Consider the following 20,037-nt stretch of genomic DNA (forward strand, 5'->3'; position numbering starts at 1 on the left):
AGGAAAAAAATAAATAAATAAATAAAGGCGATGACTGCATGGCGGCCGCCGGCCGTCCTGGAGTACCGGCCATTCTGTGATTCTCCTCCAGAACCTCCAGATGGCCAGTCCGCCCCTGTAATAAGGGATATCGCTTAGAACTGACTCCCAAATGATGAGAAATAGATAATTATCAATCACCTGCATTCACTTAATAGGTTTCCTCATCTTCACTGAATTGATGGATTTGCTAAATGTCATTTTCAATCAATAGATAAATTTCATGAAAATGCATCATCTGAAATGTACATAGGAATCAGTAGATAAATGTGATAAATAGTCTGTCATCACTAATATTAATTTACATGTGGTGAATTTCATTAGGCATACTTGAATTGTTAGATTTAATAGGTGTTCTTATCTACATATATTTTGTTCCTTTTAATGCGGGATTTATACAACATGATATTATCATACAGTTCCATAAGGAGCGTTTGCTCCGCCGCTAAAAAAGCCTCCGCTCTCTCCTTTCCTCTGCTTTTTGACATTTTGCAACATTTTCGGCACTCGACTAGTGTGGGCTTTTTATTTTCCCTGGGCTCATGCATGAGTTGAGGCTTAACAGGTGAGGCTTGAATTAGTGTCAGTTGGAGCCAGCTGATTTCAATTGATGGAACGGGTTGGCGCTAGATTGGGAGTTGGCGTTTAGTCAAACTTCAAGATTACACCTTAGTCTGGATATTCTTAGCTACGTTGATGGAATACCCCCCAGGCAGCACAACCACGTCACACGATCCAGGCACAGCTGCGATACGAGGTAACCTGCCAGACAGTGGAGCACAAGGCTCCAGAGAAGAAGCCAAGTTAGTGACATGTAGGGCTGTCAAAAGCACCATGAAATTGAGTTTGAATATTTTCGAATTAATTTAGTATAGTTTGGATAATATTCAAATTTATTATTATTATTAATTTTTTTTTTTTTTTTACAAAAAAACACAAAAAAATAAGATGCTTATTGCTGGCGCAATATGAACGTGACACTCGGTGGAAAACATATGTTCTGACCTCACTGAAGTGCCATGTATGACCAACTTCTGCCTCGCTATCTGAGCAATGTTTGGATACTTCAGTGCTTAGTTTTCCACCACAAGAGTGGATCCTGGTCGGCTCGTAGTGGTGTCTCATTCTGGTAACGTTTCATCTCTTCTTCAAAAAGGGTAAGCAGGGAGGCAGCAGGTACAACACTCTCCCTGTATGTATCCCCGAACAGGTCACGCATCGCGGACAGCGCAGTGGGTGGTTTTAGCGCAGTGGGTGGTTTTTGCGCAGCGGGCTCCTCCGTCGGCGCCCCTCCCTCCGTTGCTGCATCCCTCTCTGGCCCGGCTTGTGCGCCAGCCATCTCCACCCAAACGGGATTTGCCGTGATATACAACATTATTAATAGTATTAATTAATTATTAATGATATTCGAATGATCAAATTTAGGTTTAAACTTATAAAAAATATATATTCTAATATATTTTGAACTTCTTTTTTTTGACAGCCCCAGTGACATGCAGTAGAGCCGAGTTAGTGAGATGCAGTAACAGGACATAAATGTTAGTAAAGGAGAGAGAAAGAAGGAGAGAAGGTGCTCGGTATAATATAGTAGATGTATCATAGGCATTTCTAGCCCATTTTTGGGGGTGCTGAAGCACCCCTAAATTGAATCCCAGCACCCCTCAAAAATGGTTTGATCCACCCCATCCCTTCCACCTTTCCCCGACTCGGGCTCTGAGCAATGCGCTGCCTTCCAGAGAGGTTGATATGCAGTAGTGGTATAAGTACCTGGCTTAAACCAGGATATGTGGCACATTTCTTAACTTCTACCACTCAATACCAACATATTATTATCATTACCAGTCCTCATTTTTGCTGCATTTAATCGTAGGTCACTGTTTATGTTGTTAGGTAGGAGTTAGCTACGTTTTTTCTAGCTATGAAACGTTACAGGTGGTCAGTACCACTGTCCTCTGTTTGAATTGGAATGAGAGAAGTTAGGTGTTGTGTCATGTGCATGTGTTAATATTAAAGCCAAGGTGCTACTGACTAGCTAACTGACTGAATGCCCATTAACATTATAACTCCTATTGTGTGTATTTAATATTATTATTTTGTAGATTTCAAGCACTTTTCTTTTTTGAAGTGTATTTCTATTTATGTATTTGTATTATATAATACAGACAAGAAGGAAAAAGGCAGAGACAAAACACTGAAAAAGTCAATTACTGTTAATGTGTTAATGTTACATGTTGTGCATTGCATTTCAAATAAAAGTCCAAAAAATATGTGCAAGGTCCATTTTTGGTATTTTTGGTACTCACTATAGGGGGCTGGTTTACTCCAGAAACATACATACTGTTTATGTGTATGTTGAGGAGCTGCTGTATCAAAATGAGTTATCCTCCCCCAGAAATTAGGGTTACGATATCTTTCTTTTATGATTCCAATCCATTTCTCTTTTGCTGTGGCTCAGCATTTAAATAACCTTTGTCAGATTTGATGGTTTAGTCACAGACTTTCCCAAACAGTGTTGTGCTTTTCTTTCACAAATGTGGGAATGAAATTGAGTTAAAATATACAAAACAGTAAAATTTTTCTTGCCTGGCTGGGCAGCTCTCTGGGTTAAACCTCTGATCCTAGAATTGCCCCTGCTGGTCACTACGTTTTTATAGAGTCCCAACGTTGTGCTGCTATCTGCTTAGGGCCAAACACCACTACCCAAAGGTTGGGACCCAGAAACATCCTGAACAAACCAAAATAAGAATGAAATAAGAAAAAAGAGGGAAAGGGCAGGTTCTCTGCAGACACAGACACCACCACACACTAAGAGAGGGTCATAAGTAATGATTGAGAGGGCTTACTTTTGTGTGAGTCTATTTCTTATTGTAAAATCCTGTAAAGTATGCCTTCAAATGTAAAAGAAAAGGAAAATAAGTAAATTCAACAAATCAGAGGCTTCTTTGCTGCAGTGAAAGCAATGAAGCAGTGTTAGGTGGGAGGATCTCTCCAGTGACCAGAACACTATAAAGCATTTATTGTCTGTGTTGTTGTTATTAGAGTATAAACGCACATACTGAGTTGCCTGTAGGGGGTAGAAAAAGTGAAAAAGTACACAGTGGGGATGTGTAAAGCAGGGTTGATGCCACTTATGGCCTGTTTCAGTGCCTATTTTATGGGTGTTAAAACAGCAAAATAGGCTTTTAATGCACGCTGAGGCCAGATGTCGATGTTGTTTTGGGCCTGCTCTCTTCCCTCCTGCCTCCCTGTGTACTTCATTAATCGAGATGTTAAAAGATTTATCTGTGTGTTCTGCTTTGTTGTTTTTTCCTCTAACTCCTATCCTCCCTGTTGTCCTCGTTTGTAATTAAACAGTTTAGGATGCTGTTTTGTGTGTGGATGTGTGTGTGTGAGAGAGTATACATGAAATAAGAGAGAGAGGGGAGAGGCAGACAGCGTTTTTCTCCCCTCGTTCGCTGCTTTCTTTCACTTTGCAGCAGATGCTTTTGTTCTGCCTTACCGGTCAAGGATTTCAACTTAATTAACACTAGATAATTAACTGAATAAACATGCTAAGCACAGCAAAGTCACTCACTCACTCACTCACCCAAACACACACACACACACACACACACACACACACACTGATACACACACTGCATCATTTTCAAGGAGCTGGTCATTCAGAGCTGTGAGAAAAGTGAGAAAGAGTGACTGTTGGAAGGGAAGCTTGTGGTAATAAAACAAGCTCATTTTCTAATCAGGGAGGTAATTAATGTGCATAATGCTGTCATTAATCATGTTGTACAGCACAGGTAGCACACTGACAATGGTTTGTCTCCGAGGCCCCAACTGTGCGTGTGTGTGCTATCTGACACCCTCATATTGCTTTCGGGGTTCATGCGAGACCCAGTACAGGTATTAAAAAGAGAGCTGTGGTTTAGTAAAGTGCTCCTAAAGGATTAGTTTAACATTTTGGGGATACACTGCTTTGCCTATTACCCTTATGAGAAAACAATAAAATGAGCATCATATGAAGGTCTGTTTCTCTCTATTTTGCCTCATGCTTGCTGCTCTCTCTCACTAAGACATGCTGCAGTCACTCATTTCCTTGCACGCTTTCCCCCTTGGCAATTACAGATATGATAACTGCCCCTTTATACACAGAACTACTACTTTTAATAACCCACAAACAAGAAAATCTTTGAACATCAAGGGTGTCATAATATGTAACACTAATAATGTGATTTATATGCTCAAACACCCATGTGGTCTGACCTACATCGGAAAAAAACAGAAGACCACTCAAGACAAGAATTTCTGAGCACAGATCTGCAATTAGAATTCATACTGTAGAACCCCAGTAGCAGTTTTGTAACATTTCATCTCGTAGATACTCTGGCATAGAACTGCGGTATTAATTTTGACATCTAATTTAGATTTAGTCATAGTCTTACTAATGCATATTAGTTTTAGTCACATTTTAGTCATTTTTTATTCTCCGTAGTTTTAGTCAGCGAAATTTCAAAACATTTAGTTGACAAAAATTCAAAATGTGTTAGTCGATTGAAATTCAATTTGTTTTTCTCCACAAAAATTCAAAATGTTTAAGTCAACAAAAATTCAAAATGGTTTAGTCACCAAAAATTCAAAATGTTTTAGTCAACAAAAATTTATGACATTTTAGTCAACAACAATTCAAAACGTCTTAGTCGATGAAAATTCAAAACATTTTGGTTGACAAGAATTCGAAACCTGTTAGCCAACTAAAATTAAAAAAAATTAAGTCAACAAAAATACACATTCACACAGACATTTTAGTCCAAGAAATTTTTATTTGTTTTAAACCTAACCATAGTAACTTTACGTGCCTAAATCTAAAGACACCCAACCGTGTTTCTTTTCCTAAACCTAAAAACAGTAACTTTTATTGCCTTAACCTAATCTCTGTAACATTATGTTAGTTACGTAACTGTACGTGAAGGACGTGACATCATTTGTAGGGCGCAAATGTGTAGGAAATCATGTGAACTGTTGTGCATGCATTTTTTCAGAGAATATCATATGAACCGTCCTATGAAAAAAAAGTGCTCCATGGCGGCGACCTGTACGTTGATGATTTTTTAATGCAATTTCACATCATGTGAAACTGATCACTGCTTTATAATGCATATTTAGATATCTACACTAAATACAAGAATGTCTTGGTTAATGTATTCTCTAATGTTATCAGTTACATGAAAATACACTGATAACTTCACCACATCTGTCCCTATGTGCTTCCCAGGGTAAACTATAATAACAATAACAGTATACTCCGAAGGGGCTTAACTTCAGTACCAGCCTGCGGTCTGCAGTTGGGTTGGTAATAATGATCCGAATTGATATTGATATCGGGTAAAAACATATATTATGCATGAATCAATATTTTTACTTACCCTTAATCACAATGCTGAATCTCACTATCAACATATATCCTTCACGATTCAATCTCACCTGTGAGGCTCCTGTCTCTCCTCTATCTCCCCCTGTCTCTCTTCCATTTCCTTCTGTCTCTTCCTGCCTCTCCTCTTCCATCTCCTCCAGTCTCTCTCCTACTTGTCATCTCAAAAAAAATATATTGATGCAAGAGATGTGAACAGTGGGACAATTTGAGATGCAACAGTCATAGATTTTGATTGTTGTATCCTGAGGAAAACATACTGTATTTTACAGTTGTGTAATTCATTAAACAACATCTGAATGTATATAGGCTAAAGAACAGCCATAATGTCAACACAAGTTAGTCAGCTTCATCATGTTAAACATAAATAAAATAAATCAACAAAAATGTAAATGCTCCAAAATCATTATAATACAACTGTGTGCAAAATGTTGCACTTACACCCAATACCTATTACATGAATATGACTCAGTGTTGGTGTTTTTACTGGGAGCAGTGGGTCTCTATTCTCCTAAGTCTCTCCTTCACACACCATGGATGCTGAAGACTGTCACTGAAGGAGCTATTATTTATAGTGTTTACACTTTATTTATTCAGACTGTTTCTATCATGTCATCTTATTAAAAACATTAATTTGAACTGTGTCATCACTACATGACATCTATGATTGCTAATGGAGCATGTGAAGTGGAATTTCATGTTCTCTGGCATATAATATTGATCTAATAGTTGCCAAACTTAGCTCAGCTAGTATTAGCTCGTTAGCATCTCATTATCTAGCAAAGAGTTGCCAAGGAACGCCATTCAGTTAGCCCAACATCAACAGGTGTTGGCAGAAAATACGATTTTTTTAGCTTATTTACTGAACTAACCGACCGTTCACACTCGGCGCTCCGCTGTTGAGCGCTAACGGTGATGCGTGTGTATGTGTCGTTCCCTCACGAACTGCCGTGAACTGTATGGTGACGCGCACCCACAAAGTCAGTGGAGAGAGGTGGGACGTATGGTAGACACTAATGATTGTTAACCCTTTGTGTACCATATTGAGCGAACACTGACGGCCAGTGTTTATATTGGTAGGGACAATACAGAAGGGGCTGAATATTGGTAGGGACGTGTCCCTACCGTCCCTACCCAATCCTACGCCTATGCTTGATGCCCCGCCCGAACTGCCCCAGGTGATTTTGCGGTTTTCTCCTCTGCCTCTCTCCTGTCAACACGGCTTTGACACCTGCATCTTTTGAGAAAAAAATGCTTCTTTTGATGACATTGTGGATTCTTATTGGGCAACATCAAATGAGACAATGCGTACATCACCAGTGGTGGGTTTGATCTGAGCCTGGCATGAACCGCTCGGACTAGGGCTGTCAACAAATATTCTAAATTCGAATTTAAATTCGAATTTGAAAAAAAAATGGACCTTGGAATGTGAAAACTGATATTCGATTGTGGAGAAAAAACAAACCCCACCACCGCAGCTGTCCTCTTTGCGAGTGGGCGTTGGCATCAGACGCGCATTTCTCCAGCCTGGTCGACAAGCGGTTATGCTCCCAGCTGTTGTCTCCGTCACCCGGCTTGACACATTCGCTCACGGCTCACGCAGAAAATAGACCAGACGCCGAAACGATCACTGCAGGGCGCGAGCCGGTCATGGTCCGGTGCTTCGAGGCTATTTGCAGCGGAAATAAAAATACCTACAAGTAGTTATGTTTCCTTGTATTAATACATATACAAGTATGCTTCCTTGTATTAGTTTGCACTCTTGTGGACATAATGCGGAAAAAAAAATATTCGAATGGTTTGAACCTATGAGTTATTTTTAGAAGGAATATTCTAACGTCATTTTTGAGCAATTTTGACAGCCCTAGCTCGGACAGGCTTTGACAGTTTGTCACCAATCTATCACCGGGCAACCAGGAGACTTCATCAAACACCCAGGCAGGGATCTGTACTGAAACAACCCAAGGCAAATTTAATCAAGACCGTAATAAAAGTAAGCTCCGTCATTATCGGTGTTACTTTTTAAAGTTTTGGTTTCATCATCATTGCAGCCTCTCTCCTGCTCTCTGCATGTTACTGTAGGGCTGACCTCCTCCTCACAGTGCGCTCACACACACAGACACACAAACACAACAGAGTGAAGTCAGACAACAGCAGAGAGGCCTGCAGATGAAGTGAATACAACTTCAAGATTACTCTAGTTAACGACAACTATGCTTGTTACTGTAAGTAAGTGCGATAAAACCTCTGCCAGCCAAGCCAATACTTTATCAATACATCAATCAATCAATCAATCAATCAATTTTATTTATACAGCCCAATATCACAAATCACAATTTGCCTCACAGGGCTTTACAGCATACGACATCCCTCTGTCCTTATGACCCTCGCAGCGGATAAGGAAAAACTCCCCAAAAAAACCCCTTCAACGGGGAAAAAAAACGGTAGAAACCTCAGGAAGAGCAACTGAGGAGGGATCCCTCTTCCAGGACGGACAGACGTGCAATAGATGTTGTACAGAACAGATCAGCATAACAAATTAACAGTAATCCACATGACACAATGAGACAGAGAGAGAGAGAGAGAGAGAGAGAGAGATGCAGGTAATGACAGTAGCTTACAACAACATTATTGAAAGTAATAATATTATAGTTATAGTTCTGGCTACTGTGGTACAATATGTTGAAAGTATGTATTAATATCTGGCAGTATACATGTGTGACAATAGTCGTGTATAATAACAGTAGAAGTATGACTAATGACTAATGATGGCAGCAGCAGCAGGAGGCATCTGGCAGGACCATGGCAGCAGCACAACCACACACGTCACGCTGTCCAGGCACCGCTGTGATATGAGTTAATCTGAGAGACAGTGGAGCACAAAGGCTCCGGAGAAGAAGCCGAGTTAGTGACATCCAGAATGGCCGAGTTAGCAAGATGCAGTAATAGAATACGAGAGAGAGAGAGAGAGAGAGAGAGAGAGAAGGAGAGAAGGGGCCCGGTGTATTATAGGGGGGTCCTCCGGCAGACTAGGCCTAAGTCAGCCTAACTAGGGGCTGGTACAGGGCAAGCCTGAGCCAGCCCTAACTATAAGCTTTATCAAAGAGGAAAGTCTTAAGTCTAGTCTTAAATGTGAAGACGGTGTCTGCCTCCCGGACCGTAACAGGAAGATGATTCCACAGGAGAGGAGCCTGATAGCTAAAGGCTCTGGCTCCTGATCTACTTTTGGAGACTTTAGGGACCACGAGTAACCCTGCGTTCTCAGAGCGCAGTGTTCTGGTGGGATAATAAGGCACTATGAGCTCTCTAAGATATGACAGAGCTTGACCATTTAGAGCTTTATAAGTTAACAGTAGGATTTTAAATTCAATTCTGGATTTTACAGGGAGCCAGTGCAGAGAAGCTAAAACAGGAGAAATATGATCTCGTTTCTTAGTTCCTGTTAGTACACGTGCTGCTGCATTCTGAATTAGCTGGAGAGTTTTTAAGGACTTACTAGAGCTACCTGATAACAGAGAGTTACAGTAATCCAGCCTAGAGGTAATACATGTGATCAGCATGTAGAAAGCCATATTTCAACCTGTTCTGTCACTGAAATATGATTCTCTCATTCACCGCTATTATGATTTACAATCGCGGTCAACACAAGCACATGCTAACAGCAAAGTTAACTAAAACAAACTAAAATGAAACCTGTCTGTATGTAAGCTAATACTTTATCTGAAGATAGACTGAGTACAGTTGAGACACTTTTTGCTTCTCCATTTTTGAACAGATATTGCACAAAAACTATACACTGAAAATAAGTGATTTTTCATATGCAGTTTAATTTGTTTGTATACTATGTTATTATTGATGAATATCATTTATAAGTTGTTTATTTTTTCCACAATCAGGTCATAAATAGCAATGCCTAAAATGTCAAGACCTGTGCTGGCACTCCCCTATTTGTGGTCCTAGCTCTGAAGCGGGGCATCTTCCAATAGGCATAGCACAAGAAGACAAACATAAACAAAAAAATCCATACAGGCTACACAACATAGCTAACACACACACACACACACACACACACACACACACACACACACACACACACACACTGCATGCCTTTTTATCTCTGAACTCTGAAGTAGGCTAGGCTACACACATCCAATAAAGGCTGTATCAACTGTACCCGTTCTACCACCTTGCCTATTACACCACACGCTAAATTATCCTTATATCATTCATGGTTAAAAAGATGTCCATTAATATAACACAGTTCAAGTATCACAAATACAAAATTTTATTTTTATTTTCTTTGTTTGTGGTCTTATTATGACTTGTAACCTGTTATCTTTACGCTGCACAACTTAACAGCATGTGATGTAATAGAACACTATCACGGGTACAGTTGAGACATTGTGTCTCAACTGTACCCCGCTAACCACCTTGTGTATTTCTCTAGATTATGCAGTGTGTGTCAACTATACTCACCCTACCTGAGGCAGCCAACCTGCAGACAGTGAGTGTCCTCAGTAGAGGAGGGACAGAGAGCAGGATGAATGACTGATACTGATGTTTGTCTTTGTTGAGATAACGTGACTTTTTTCACTCAGTATTGTAATGTCAGGAGGAATATTTATATTTCAGTGAGATATTATAGGGTTTTATATGGTGACTTTGTTGTTGTAAACATGACTGTTGCTGCCATGCACTGTATAAAACTATATCCTGTGTATCTGACCTCTAAGGAAAGCATCAGGAGGTGAGATGCGTGCGTGCGTGTGTGTGTGGAGGAGAGGGGAGTGGGAGATGCTGGTAGAGAGATAGTGTGTGTTATTAGATACCGTTAATGTCACTTATTATACTTCTGTGCATTGATAGCTCTTTTTAGTCTGTTTCTGCATTATGTTGAGGAGGGCCATGTCTGTCTTTATATGTAAATATATATACAGACCCTTTCCAAAAAATTAGAATATCATGGAAAAGTTGTTTCATTTCCATAATTCCATTCAAAAAGTTAAACTTTCATAGATTATAGATTCAGGGCCCACAATTTAAATGATTTCAAGTATTTATTTGTTTATTTTTACATAATTTCAGCTTCCAGCTCATAAAACCCACGAAAACAGGAATTCAAAAAATTAGAATACTTTGAAGAAATCAGCCCAAATTTTGCAGGGCATGAATGTTTTAAACTGAGTGTCACACACTAATCATCTACTAAACTCAAAGCACCTGCACAGGTTTCCCCAGGTGTCTTTAAATTGCTTCAGTTTGGTTCAATTGTCTCAGTTCGGTTCAATATGGGGAAGACTGCAGACTTGACAACTGGCCAGAAGACCATCACTGATACCCTCCATAGGATGGGTAAGCCACAAAAGTTCATAGCTAAGGAGGCTGGCTGTTCACAGAGTGCTGTGTCCAAGCATATCAACGGAAAGTCTAGTGGAAGGGCAAAATGTGGCAAGAGAAAATGCACCAGCAAAAGAGATGACCGTGGGCTTCAGCGGATTATCAAACAGAAGATTCAAGAATCTGGCAGAGATCCAGAAAGAGTGGAATGAGGCGGGAGTCACAGCTTCAAAAACCACCACATTCAGACGCATCCAGGAGATGGGCTACAACTGTCGGGTTCCTTGGGTTGCCACTTCTGAGCCTGAGCCAGCGTGAGAGCGTCTCAACTGAGCCAAGGAGAAGAAGGACTGGACTGTTGGCCAGTGGTCCAAGGTCCTCTTTTCCGATGAAAGTAAAGTGTGCCTTTCATTCGGGAATCAAGGTCCAAGGGTTTGGAGGAAGACGGGTGAGGAACAGAACCCAAGCTACTTGAGGTCCAGTGTGAAATATCCACAGTCAGTCATGATTTGGGGTGCAATGTCCGGTGCAGGTGTTGGTAAACTCTGCTTTCTTAAATCCAAGGTCACCGCAACAGTCTACCAGAATGTTTTAGAGGACTTCATGATTCCCTCTGCTGAGGATCTGTATGGAGATGCAGATTTCATCTTCCAGCAGGACCTGGCCCCTGCCCATACCGCCAGAAGCACCAAAAAGTGGTTTGATGCCCATGCCATCACAGTGCTTAACAGGCCAGCCAACTCGCCGGACCTAAACCCCATTGAGAATCTATGGAGTATTATCAAGAGGAAAATGAGGGACACCAGACCCAAAAACAAAGAAGGGCTGACAGCAAGCATCAAGGAAATCTGGGCTTCCATAACTCCCAGGCAATGCCACAGGCTGATTGCCTCAATGCCACGGCGCATCGAGGCAGTGATTAAGGCAAAGGGATTCCCAACCAAGTATTGAAGATTGACATATCGTTTTGAAAGTACCATATTTTGATTGATTTGATGTGATCCTAATTTCTTTCTTTTTTACTTCAGTAAATGGTGATTTCTTCACAGTATTCTAATTTTTTGAATTCCTGTTTTCGTGGGTTTTATGAGCTGGAAGCTAGTTTTTGAATGGAATTATGGAAATGAAACAACTTTTCCATGATATTCTAATTTTTTGGAAAAGGTCTGTACGTATGCAAAAAAAAAGAAGAGTGGATTGGTTGCTTGCTGAACCAACACTGAGCTGGGACAAAGAGAGCAAGTCATATCGAGAAGCAGCGTTGTCAAGTTGACATTTTATCAGCAGGTACTTAACGACCCTGAGCTACTTTGAGAGGACACCACACTTCCAAAATAGATGCAAGCATGTTGATGCACTTCAGCTCTACTAAACTAGTGCTTTACTAACCTGTGTTGAAGTTTCACTCTGCTGGTAGGAAAAGTAAAAAGCCCCAAAGAAGAAAAAGAAACTTAACAGTGATCAAAACCTTTATTTATGACTCACTAATCCAAACCTTTACACTTTAAGCAGCAGGGCACAGGAAACTCCCGCTGATGAGGTACAATGTGTGTTATTGTAACACAGTAGTATCACAGGTCTGTATAATGGGCATGTAATCACGCATACATTATACTGGGGTTTGATGGTACCAACAAACCCCTACAAGGAGGCGATATAATGTGTCACTCTTGAAATATACCGTAGCAGAATTATTCCATTTTCTGATTTTTCTGATTCATCATGAGGACATTCACCTACACATTAATGTACATTCCCCAAATTAGATACAGTACATGAGCTGCTTAGTATTCCCCTGAGGAAAGAAATTATGGAAAATGAAAGATCTGATCATGATTCATGAAGACGACCAAATAAGCAGAATACTTGCAGTTACCAGCATTGATGATGCCACAGTAGTCAACCTTTGACGTCCATATTTTAGCGTAAGCATAAACAGCAGCAGTGGTTTGAACTTCTGAAGAAAAGGCTGATAATCTCTATTTTTCTTTTCAGCAGATCCCCAAAAGAGTAAAACCAACAATTAATTCATCCTACTATTGGGTATTACATGAGTTGGCAAACCCTCCTTGCAATAGAGATACATGCAGGAGTATGTTCCTTTACTGCAAATAACATGGCACAGAGGTTTCTGTTGAGTCAATCACAGATACCGCACACTACCCTGATGAACCCCAGGAACAGTGCCAGGCTTTGAAGCTTATTTGACAAAGAAAAATCTGTAGTAAATCAGCAGACATTTTTAAGGTGCATCAATTTCCTAGTACAAATGCAAAAACAGCCTTTATTTAAATCATTATGTCCTAAAACTTGTAAAATTCACTTATAGTAGGATCCAGAGTTATTCTGAACTGACATAGTAAGCCTGAAAATAACCATTTATTTTCAGGCGCGATTAAATTAAACACTAGGATGTGTGCACTATGGGTCCAACAAAGCGGACTACCTGGGTAATTTTACACCTAAGAAGTCAAACTTTTTGCTGCATGCACCACTGAGCGACTTCTGTAGGAATGAACGCAGCCCTGCCTCCAACGCTGCGTCAAGTTCTCTTTACACATCCACGATCCTAATGCAATAAACACTCTCTAGATCACCAAATGTTTATCAATCCACAGCTGAAAATAGTCTCCAACAAGTGCACAATTTACTCCAGTTTAAAAGTAGCATCTAGGTGTTTTAACAAATTACTTAGACTTTTAAAAAAACTCAGTATGTATTTGTCATTTGCTTTAAAAGATTTGTCACAGCACTGGGAGACATTGTTGGTTTTAGTCTTTTGGGTTTTGTCGACAATAAGAAAAACACGGATCCTTCATCATCAAGCCAAACAGATTAAGTGCATGCAAACTGACACCTGTGCACTAAAGCATCTGATATCACGTAAACACTGTATAGCTTAATAATTCTGCGCTTACATTTGTCAATATGCCATAATCATTAAATTAATACCTTAGTGGAACATTCTACTGCCACAGTTTCATCAAGATTAGCAATTATCATTGAAATTAAAAGTGATATGAACTGAAAAAACTTCAGGCTGTGATCCAGGACTATTACACCTAACAATTTTCCCCTGGTGATGCTGGCTGGATGGAGTGAGAAATGGAGGATGTAAAAAAACATGATGCGTGATACCTGTTAGATTGTAATGTCATGAGTAGCACTGTGTTGAGACGTGACCGTTTGCTGAGGGGTCAGGGATCGGTCAGGTCCTCTGTGCTGTTACAAAGTGACTGGTAGAGGTCAGAGCTCAGTGAGTATGCTGAGAGGACCTGTTTGAACTCCTCCAGAGGGCAGTAGACTCCACTACAACCTGGTATAAGTAGATCCTACAGAGAGACAAGCAACTTAGAGTAAAACACAACGGGGAAAAACGCAGCAGCTTATCAATAAACACATTCTCACCCCCTACCTCGCCCACGTATGACACTTTAACGAAGGACTTGTTGGTCTGCTGCTGTTGGTGCAGCTCCAGAGTCATGTCAGCAGCATATGGTGGCCATCTCATGTCAAACACCCCCAGAGCCATTAGACAGGGAATCAAAGTAGTGTCGTGTGCAGAGTACAAAAATAGTTTCCTGTTGTAGGGAGGATTTAAACAGAGGGACATATAAAGAACAAACACAATCAAGTTTGTGCAACAAACGGGTGTGCCCGTCCAGAGGTGTCCAACCTGTTTGGCTCTAATGAGGTGCCCTGTACTTTCTCATCTATGTTGGTTAAAAGTGTGTGCAGGAGGCGTCCAACACACAGCTGCAAGTTCTCCCTGGAAAAAAAAGAGCATGAGAATTAATGGTAGGCTGTTGCACATGAAACAAATGGTCTAAATTCAAAAGCCCCTCTGGCTGTCTTAATCTGACCTCTTGCTGGGTTCATTCACATGGCAGATCATGTCAACTGCTCTCTGTTCCACTTTATTCCTCCAGGTGTCCAGCACTGATGGGCAGGGCAGGTCATGCGTCTGTTAATGTGCAGAGACTTGACACAGTCAGCATCAGCGATGCTGCAAAGCAACACAAGCCTAAGAAAGGAAACTTTCAACATGACTGAAGGTTTGCTAACGTTTTCCAGAGTTGTCATGTTATTATGTGATTTTTTTTAATCCAGTATCCCCTTCATCATAGTCATTTTACAAAGTGGTGTCTACTGCGGGCAACTTACAATAGACAGGGTGTCAATTTTTAGCCGTGAGAGAAAAATTCACCAGAAGCTTTATTTTCTATTTAAAGCTTGGATTGGCAGTTTAATTTTGGCTTAATGGGGCAAAAATTCCACAATAAACTTGAAGTTGTTGTGATTCAAGTGTTCTGGGAATAAAATAGAATTCTGCACCTCCTCTTGGCTCTGTTTTCAGGCTTTGGAAAATGTAACTCGTGATGGGAGGCTTGGGCCAATCATAGGTTATGTCAGGAAGAGGGCATTCATATTGGCTAGTCTACAAATGCAGATGCGTGTGTATGTCGCTTTGGTAAAAGCCTGATTCAATGCAGGACAGTCCTGCAGAGGAAGTTACTATTCCAGCATTGACAACAACTGCCTACACTGCAAAGCAACCCAAACAAGGAAGACTGACTTATCAAAAAGAAGTCTGACGATAAACTAAACAAAAAGACGTCTCAATATTAAACCATTTTAGTAATGGACAGAAATGTGGCCCATCAACATTATCTGGTTTTGAAATGCGGCCCAGTTGTCATAGTAATTGTAATAGCCCTCAGTGAATCAGTTCATCATGTACACTCAAAAATATTTAGGCCTAATATTTCAGATTGTTTGCTCATAAATACATAAACCTGGTTGTTCTATATTTAAAACACATTGGGTTTATTAGTGCTATTAAATAAATCACATTATTACTTATATATATTTATTATTATTATTATTATTATTATTATTATTAAATATAAATATTATTAAATTAAATTCATTATGGACATGGACGTAAAATCATTGTTTTATTTTATGGCCTTGCTGCCCTGGCTTTTGGCCTTTGTGCCCTCAAAAAATTGACAACACAAAAGGCCAATTGGCCTTGCCCCTAGAATGTCGAAATTCCAGGCCTGGTGTGGACTCTATTTTTTGGCTCTTGTATGCTTTTGAACCAGGCAAGTGTGTCAGCTGGTGGTGTGATCTGGTCGGGGGTGACCTGCCTTGTATCCGACAACAACCGCCCACCCCCTCCTCCACACACACAATTTTGTCATTTATTTGAGTGCAATTAGGTTCTTCAGAGGAAGAGTCTCAGTGGCAGACAGATTCATTTTACCAAATCAGCCCTTATTGTTCTGGGCTACACTGAAGCAGAGCTGTGTGTGTGTGTGTGTGTGTGTGTGTGTGTGTGTGTGTCTGTGTGTGTGTGTGTGTGTGTGTGTGCCAGACACAACGAATGAACAAACAGAGAAGATAGGACAAAGAATAAGTCAGCTGGTTTAGAAGGCAACTCGAAGCAGTTAAGGGCCTCACCTAGGCCTGTGGAGGGGCTGTCGTCTGCCCACATGCTAGATTTTAACCCTTGCTCACCAGACCAACCTGCACTAGTGCTGTGTCCAGTGCCCCTGATCTTGTAGCTTCAGCAGCAGCTGCAGTGGCAGCAGTGACTGCAGTACTGGTGTGAATGGTGGTAATTTATGGATTTACACAGTGAGCTCTTGTCAAACACATGCCCAGGGCAGGGAGCTATCCCAGCACACCACGACTATTAAGTTCTTACACACACACACACACACACACACACACACACACACACACACTGGTGAATACAGCTATGAGTCTCAGTATAAAAACCAACCACATAGTTCCAACACAATGTGACACACACAGGCTATTACCTCAACCTGAAGGAGCTTCATTAGGCACTAAAATGGATTATGGGACCATTTGTGTGTGTGTGTGCATGGTGTAAGAGTGTGTACATGTCAGAGAGAAAGGGAGATGGATGACTTATTCCATTGTTAGACAAAGCTGTGTTCTCAAAAAGAGATGGGGATACATGAGATACAATGAGATGTGATGGGATTAGATGAGATGAGCCTAGAGCACATTAAACTATATAAGTGTGCCATAGTTCAAGTCAGTCTGACTTACGGTTTGAGAGGTGTGGCCCTCTCAAAATCGCATTTTTGGGTGTTAACTACAGTTAGGAAAGGACGGCAGAGGAGATACCTGCACACCAATGTAACTGGGCTAGAAAGCCACAAAAAGGTCCACAGGCTGAGATCAATGCAAAAATGAAAAAAAAAAAGTGCAAAAAGAAAATAAAAAAAGAGCAGCAAATGTGTCAGTCCTTGACTTGACTATCCCTAGAAATGATTGCTGCTTTCACTCACACTTAATCATTTTTTTTGCACTTTCAGCACCTTTTTGTGTGCAGATGTCTTAAATAAATAGACTATTTTTGCAATGATCTCAGCTTGTGGATCTTTTTGTGGTTCTCTAGCCCAAATAACAGTGATGTGCGGGTGTCTCCTCTGCCATCCTGTCTTGTTTGTCCATTGTACAGACACATCAAGACAAACTTCTTTGCTGACCCAAGTAGGTGCACTTTCACAGCAAGTAAGACTTGGGAAGCATATGCACATCATGTCCAATTATTGGCCAAGATTCATATTTCTAGCTCATTCCAACTCAAAGCAATTTGAGCCACAGCAAAAGACGACAAATAATAATGATAATGACAACAACAACAACAACAACAACAACAACAACGACAACAACAATAATAATAATAATAACAATTATTATTATTATTGTTGTTGTTGTTGTTGTTGTCATTATTATCATTATTATTATCATTACCATTGTTACAATGCAGCGGCCACTGTTTTCTGGGCTTTACCCCTAGATAAGCTTTTTGACAGGGGTGCTGCAGCAGAACTAGAAGTGATTATTATGAGGTCAGGGTAAATTCTTCTCTTCTACTGCTTTTTCTCCAAGTGTCATCATAAGATAGATATTTGGTAAAAAATTGGAGTTTTCCATCTTCCATCTATCTGAGCCTTTTCACATTTTCTTGCCTATCCCTCCTCTGAATATCTCAGGCTGCTGGTTTCCTTCAGGCTGGGAGAAAAAGGCAGTAAATAGAAACGGAGGAGGAGTGGAAGAAGAGGGCAAAGGAAGTGGATAGTATTGTAAACACAATCTGGCATCTCTCTCCGATTGCATTCATCCATTTTAAATACCTGCTGGCTGAGCTGCCTGCCTGTCTGCAGGCCAAGTGTGTGTGTCTGTGTGTGCATGTCTGTCTGTCTGTCTGTCTGTGTGTGTGTAGGTGAGTGGATGTGACTGAGAAGATGACCAGTGGTAAATAAATCCGTGTATCATTCGTTCATTCGTTTTTCAAAATAAAACCAAATATGAAAAAACAAAATAATGACTTGTTTTTTTCAATATTTGTTTCCAGAACCAAAATGAAAAAAGGGATAACAACTCATTTTCTGATTTCTGATTTCTGATTTTCTGTTTAAATGGAAAAAAACGGATAATAGGCTGGGATTCAGGCCTTTCATACACTTTCAATATTTTCATCTCTCGCATATTGCGAGTTTTTTTTTTAAATTATTATTATTTTTATTAAATATTATTATTGAATAAGTATACAAAGATATTACACAAAATATCGGGACAAAAAGATTACATCAGTGAATAAAAAAAAAAATAAATAAATAAATAAATAAAGGAGACTCGAGGCTCTCTGTCTTTATTCAAGAGAGTGGTATATCAATTTGAGAGCATTATTTATTGATTTCACGTTCAGATTTTGTAATATTGTCCCTCAAACCCTGCCCTTGCACTCAAATAGCCTCTGCTGTTATAGTAAAAAAAGAATAAAAATACAGGCACACGTGTGTAAAGTAACAGTCCCTTTATCCCCTTGATGCCTGAATGTATTTACAATTATATAAAAAAATTAATTACATCAATCAATCAATTTTATTTATAAAGCCCAATATCACAAATCATAATGTGCCTCACAGGACATCATGACATCATCCAGGTCAGAGGTTAGTAGGTCAGTATAAATGACCTGGATGATGATGATGAGAAGCAACTCTAGCGATTCATAAAAACATATTGGTGAAATGAACGAGTTTCGCGGCAGATAATGTGTTATTTAGAGCCTCATTGTTGCTGCCCCGATCACTCCCACCATATGGATGTATGCAGCTCTTGTGGATCTAAATATCTTCCGTAGGACTCCAAATGACACCAAACTTATCTGGGTGAGTAAACAACCGCATTTAATGCCAGAAATAAGGTCCAGGTTGTAAAAAACAGAACTTCCCCTTTAACGGGGGAAAAAAATGGTAGAAACTTCAGAAAGAGCAACTGAGGAAGGATCCCTCTTCCAGGACGGACAGACGTGCAATAAATGTTGTACAGAACAGATCAACATGATAAATTAACAGTAATCTGTATGACACAATGAGACAGAAAGAGAGACAGAGACGGAGAGACAGAGACAGAGAGATGCAGGACAGATGGTAATGACAGTAGCTTACAACAACAATAATGAAAGTAATAATATCATAATTAATATTACAGGCTATTTTGGTACAATATGTTGAAAGCATATATTAATATCTGATAGTATACATATGTGACAATAATCATATGTGTATAATAACAGTAGAAGAATGACTAATGATAACAGCAGCAGCAGGAGGCATCTGGCAGGACCACGGCAGCAGCACAACCACACACATCACACTATCCAGGCACCAATGCGATATAAGTTAACCTGGGAGACAGTGGAGCACAAAGGCTCCGGAGAAGAAGCTGAGTTAGTGACATGCAGTATGGCTGAGTTAGCAAGATGCAGTAACAGGACATGAGAGAGAGAGAGAGAGAGAGAGAGAAGGAGAGAAGGTGCCTGGTGTATTATAGGAGGTCCCCCGGCAAACTAGGCCTAAGTCAGCCTAACTTAGGGGCTGGTACAAGGCAAGCCTGAGCCCGCCCTAACTATAAGCTTTATCAAAGAGGAAGGTCTTAAGTCTAGTCTTAAATGTGGAGATGGTGTCTGCCTCCCGGACCACAACAGGAAGATGATTCCACAGGAGAGGAGCCTGATAGCTGAAGGCTCTGGCTCCTGATCTACTTTTGGAGACTTTAGGGACCACGAGTAAAACTGCATTCTCAGAGCACAGTGTTCTGGTGGGATAATATGGCACTATCTCTCACTCTCTAAGATATGATGGAGCATGACCATTTAGAGCTTTATAAGTTAACAGTAGGATTTT

At 40.3% G+C, this 20,037-nt stretch overlaps 1 protein-coding gene across 1 annotated transcript; it reads right to left on the reverse strand.

Moving 5' to 3' along the window:
- Window positions 1-13,888: 13,888 nt before the first annotated feature.
- LOC125881238 (lysophosphatidic acid phosphatase type 6-like) lies at window positions 13,889-16,298 on the reverse strand. Its single transcript, XM_049564318.1, has 5 exons — window positions 16,265-16,298; window positions 14,662-14,737; window positions 14,475-14,567; window positions 14,214-14,379; window positions 13,889-14,130 (listed from the first exon to the last, which is right to left on the reverse strand). Exons 1-5 carry the CDS (start codon window positions 16,296-16,298, stop codon window positions 13,996-13,998), a joined length of 504 nt encoding a protein of 167 aa, XP_049420275.1. The 3' UTR covers window positions 13,889-13,995.
- Between the last annotated feature and the right edge of the window lie 3,739 nt (window positions 16,299-20,037).

Source organism: Epinephelus fuscoguttatus, linkage group LG20, assembly GCF_011397635.1.
Source record: "Epinephelus fuscoguttatus linkage group LG20, E.fuscoguttatus.final_Chr_v1".
In the NCBI taxonomy this organism is placed as follows: Eukaryota; Metazoa; Chordata; class Actinopteri; order Perciformes; family Serranidae; genus Epinephelus; species Epinephelus fuscoguttatus.